General features: G+C 49.7%; 1 protein-coding gene across 1 annotated transcript; it reads right to left on the bottom strand.

The window, feature by feature from the left end:
- Window positions 1–2,084: 2,084 nt before the first annotated feature.
- Window positions 2,085–3,977, bottom strand: LOC147479561 (uncharacterized). The gene is made up of 2 exons (XM_086577987.1): window positions 2,616–3,977; window positions 2,085–2,543 (listed from the first exon to the last, which is right to left on the bottom strand). The coding sequence occupies exons 1-2, from the start codon at window positions 2,760–2,762 to the stop codon at window positions 2,109–2,111; spliced, it is 582 nt and encodes a 193-aa protein (XP_086434113.1). The 5' UTR covers window positions 2,763–3,977; the 3' UTR covers window positions 2,085–2,108.
- Between the last annotated feature and the right edge of the window lie 865 nt (window positions 3,978–4,842).

The raw sequence follows: 4,842 nt of genomic DNA, 5'->3' as shown, positions 1-4,842 counted from the left end.
GATATGGCCCATTTTTGACCATATATGGGCCATGCAGGTCTCTTATCGTTTCTACGTTATTGTTTAGTCAAAACAAGCTATTCGGAAATCCATTTGGTGGCACTTACGATGCATTACCCCGCAGGCGCGGTCGATTGATTTTGCGAAATCCACGGCGAATGTGGAAATCACGCCGGCGTCTCGTTAGCTCACAAGGCCATCTCCGAGGATATTTCGGCCCCGGATGCGGATCGATGCTAAAGCATACGTCCCCTCAAATGTCTCAAATGCCAAACGTTCGCCACAATATCATCCAACCTTTCGCAACTAATCGACATAAGCGAGCAGGTGGCCATTTCACATGTGGGGCATGGACATCATGGGACCATTCATTCCACGGAAGAGTCGCGGCTTCCGCTTTGTCCTACCAGAACCGACTACTTCACCAAGTGGGTCGAGGCCATTCCTCTCAAGACACCGCGTCAAAGAGTCCCATGTCCAAACTTCATCCGGACTCACATTATCACCGATTTGGTTTACCACATACGCTAGTAATGGACAATGGGCCTCAATTCAAAGGCCGAACAGTTAAAGAGTTCCTAACCAAGTGGAAGATCATTCATGCGTTCTCTACTCCATGATGCGGTACGCTCAGAGTAACGGCCAAGCAGAAGCCAGTAACAAAGCAATCTTGGAAAATTTGAAGAAAAGATTGAAAAGAATAAGAGCCAATGGCCAAACCGGTTGAAAACATTACATGGGCTCACGCGCGCACTATTTCGCTCCAAGATGCGTGAGTCGCCATTCTCCTTATGTTATGGCACGTAGCCGTAATTTCCACCGAAATGACCGTCCACTACAACTCGATCGAAACTTGTTGAATCGGGGAATAACGACTCCGTGTTATCCTCGAGGCGTCGACTGTTGGAAGAAAAGCGAGACTTAGTCTGCCGTCCGAAGTCGCGTCTTACCAAAGAAACTCAAGAACTCCTACAATAAGCGAGTTCATCCTAGGTCTTTTCAACCTGGAGACCTAGTGCTCAAAAAGACGCAGGACGATTCCAAGTTAGCACCCACATGGGAAGGCCCCTACATCGTGGAACGCGTCGTCGGCAATGGAGCATACTGGATAAGAACCCAAGAGGGGAAGATGTTGCCTCGACCTTGGAATACTTATCTACTGAAAAAATTTTATCAGTAGCGCCATTCATGTTGTAAATCTTTTGTTCACATTAATGTAAGACAAGTTTTTGTGCTGACTGATACTATCTACTCCATTTAATTGTATTGGTACAGCTCACAGGCTACTTAGCCTCTCCAATTCTTGTAACGTCGAGGACCTATATTTCTAGGATCGACTAAAGCGAGAACGCTCTCAGCGAGCAGACAGCTCTCAGGAGCTCACAGGCTACTTAGCCTCTCCAATTCTTGTAACGTCGAGGACCTATATTTCTAGGATCGACTAAAGCGAGAACGGCGAGCAGACAGCTCTCAGGAGCTCACAGGCTACTTAGCCTCTCCAATTCTTGTAACGTCGAGGACCTATATTTCTAGGATCGACTAAAGCGAGAACGCTCCGGTGAGCGCATGGCTCTCGGGGAGCTCCGCGGGCCTCTTGAGCCTCTCCATTTCTTGTAACGCGTCGATGACCTATATTTTCTAGGATCGACTAAATCGAGAAGCTTCACCGGTGAGGCGGCTCTCCGGGGAGCTCACAAGCTACTTAGCCTCTCCAATTCTTGTAACGTCGAGGACCTATATTTCTAGGATCGACTAAAACGAGAACGCTCTCCACGAGCAAACACTCAGCTATCGCAAGCTACATGCATCCTACACAGAACACATAACATGCATGCGAAACACAACCAATAACAATATTCGATCAAGCATTGCAATAGATATGCCCACCGATCTGCTGGGATTACCCAGAAAATCCAGATCGGCGTCTCATACAAAATAAACAAAGTATAGAACTGCCGCTTTCGCGGAAACCGATCCTCGAACAAAAGGCGACTGCTTTCGGGCAAACTGAAAACACGCGGCTATTGTTTGCTCTCATAAGAGAAGAGAAATGTAGACTACACTCACAACTTAAGATCGACAGCCAGAGTCAGTTGACGATCACCTTATCAATTCTCAGTAATGACATGCTTGTCTTCCGGGGCTGCGCTAGTCGAAGCAGTATGCCGAGCTGACCTCAGCACCACACGCATTTCAGGCTTTTCTTCCTCGCCAGCAATCGTTTTCCTCAGCGTGTCATACTTTTCGTCCAGAGCGGCATAGGCGATACAGGCTTCAGTATACGCCTTCTTCGCTTTTCGCGCCACCTTCTGACATTTCTTCGCATAAGCAGTCACAACCGCCAATTCCCTTTCCAGCTCAGTCACATCCGTCACCAGTACAGCGTTCTCAGCAGTTACGTTCTGGTACTTGGTGGACATCACTTCTAGTTTCTTCTTGTCCACCCCCCACGCAGCTCGCATCAACCCCAGCTCCACGTGCGGATTCCCACTAGTCTCAGAACGCTGCACAGCATCTTTCAGCTTATCATACCCTGCAAGAAACTGCATGAACACAGTTAGACCACCAGACTCCACTGAAAGTCGGTACAACAGCTTAAGCTATCAGGAACTCACCAAACAAGCGGCCATATCCATCGTCCCCAGTAGTGTCCCCATGTCCTCGTCTTCAACCTCTGCTTTATCACCATCTAGCACAATCCCCTTCAGAACGCTAGTCGCTATGGGAGCCGAGTGGAAGCTACAGTCCGAGCGTTTTACCATCCGCTTCTTCCCCGTCTTCCCCAGGTAGTAGAATTCGCTCCCCACATCCTTACATGGCGGGGTCGAACTTCACCACTATGGCGGGCGACCTTGCCCCAACTTCGTTCGCTTCGGCCCGAGCGACCCGATTAGTTTAAGCCACTCACTTTGGCTGGCGACTAATACAATGCCGCCAGCAGGGCGACTACCTCTCCTCGGTCGTTTATGACCCGTCGTTTCTCCATCTGCAACCTTTCTCTTCCCCCGATCGCCATGAACATGAGGCTCAAACTCCATTTCCTCCATTGATAGTGGGGACGTTTCTCTCAAACGCGCCGCGACATCTAGCCATCCTAACCTAGCAGCAAAGTTACGGCGGCTTCAGTTAACGCTTACTCTAGGTGTTTCTCAAACGGAATCACATTTACAAAGAAGAAATCACATACCTGGTGAAGAAGCAAGAAGAGCAGAGCACGGCGACAGGGTAGAGCGAAGAAGACAGAGAGCAGCGCAGACTCAACGATGGCCAAATACCTTGATGGTATGCGAGAAACCGTTTATATTCTTTAGGAAACGTCTTTTCCTAGGCGCCTCATAATTGCCTTGAGACGCCAAACGCCATCTGCCCGCCATCATTATGTCCCCTGAACCCCTCGCCTCCCTACACGTGTCACGCACGTGAAGAAACACTTCGGTTGGCCGCACTGAATACATCGCAATTCGAACAACGTCTCGGCGGTATAACCCAACAGCAGGACGCTCATCCAAGCTTACCAGTCATCAGCAGCTAAGTGGTCACCGCAACGCACCTACCACGTTCTGTTATGCGCAGTCTAATCACAATCAGCTATGATCAAGCAAACGAGTCAAGCACACAAAGCAAAACAAATAGCCAGCACCGCATGAAAACAAGGAACGACCTGGTTTACCAGTTTTCTCATACAGATCGTTGTTTAGCCGAGTTGCTGAGACTACTCAGGAAATCCAACCCGGCTACACAAATAGTAACATCACATGGTTACCCCGAATTAGCACGGGGTACCAGCTTGCTCAAGAGCATAGTATAACAACACAAGAAAAGCGAACTGCCCAGGTTACCCCAGGAAACCAGTTCTATTGTATCACAGCATATAAGCTGACAAGAAACAAAAAATAAATTCACAGCTCGCCCTCCATGGGCACCACAGTCAGTTCGCCAGGCTCAAACGCTTCATCAACCTCAGCAGCCTTCCCTTCCACTTCCGATCGATATCCCGGTCGGTTCTAAACTCATCAAAGCGCCGTCAAAAGTAAATAGTTCCAGCCGGACACCACGGTTTTACGGTATGATCAAGGAGGACCCAATCGCCCTACCGACGTCTCCCGTCGTGTTCCACTTTGTAATCGTGCGGGACGTCTGCGGCGTCGTGTTCCTCCTTCAAAGCTTTGTAATCCATTTCCGGATCTCCGTGTAATTCGGCATCCGGATCGTCAGACGCGCTTTAGTCGGCGTCCCCGAGCAACTTTCTTACAGTGGAGGGTATAATCGTTCAACCTCCCAATTTCCACAGTCGCGGCACGAACGTTACCTTCCGCTCCTTCTAACTTCTGCTTCAGATCTTCAGCTTCGGTGTCTTTCAGCATCTTCGACAGAGTCGAGCTTCATGTGCCTTCCGCGGACCACCGAGCTCATCACGCCCATCTTGGCCGCGTCACGCGCGTTTCAGCTCTTCCGTCAACTTCAGCACAGACTCCCTATCTGTTTCAGCGAACTGCGCAATCTCTTTCAACTTTTGGAAGCCACTGACAAGCTGCCACAATGCACACACGCAAACAGATCAAAGCAACGAACATAGGTTAACATGCTATACTAACGAACGATAATTCTATTACCCGGACATTGCGCGATTTCCATCCGGCGTATGGTATCCGCCCGATCCCTTCTCATCCAATTCCTTGCGGTTCCCCATCCGAGGCGATCTGTTCGGCAAAGAACGGGCCGCTACCTTTTCTCGACCGAAGGCTGCGGTCGGTTAAACGCTTTCTGATTCGGCCCCTCCGTGCTTTCGTCCGGTACCACACAAATTGGGCCTCCAAACCATCGCCACTCCGCGCCGGCTTT

The sequence above is a fragment of the Coptis chinensis genome, chromosome 8, assembly GCF_015680905.1.
Source record: "Coptis chinensis isolate HL-2020 chromosome 8, ASM1568090v1, whole genome shotgun sequence".
NCBI lineage: Eukaryota > Viridiplantae > Streptophyta > Magnoliopsida > Ranunculales > Ranunculaceae > Coptis > Coptis chinensis.
This window is presented reverse-complemented; position numbering and strand designations above follow the sequence as displayed.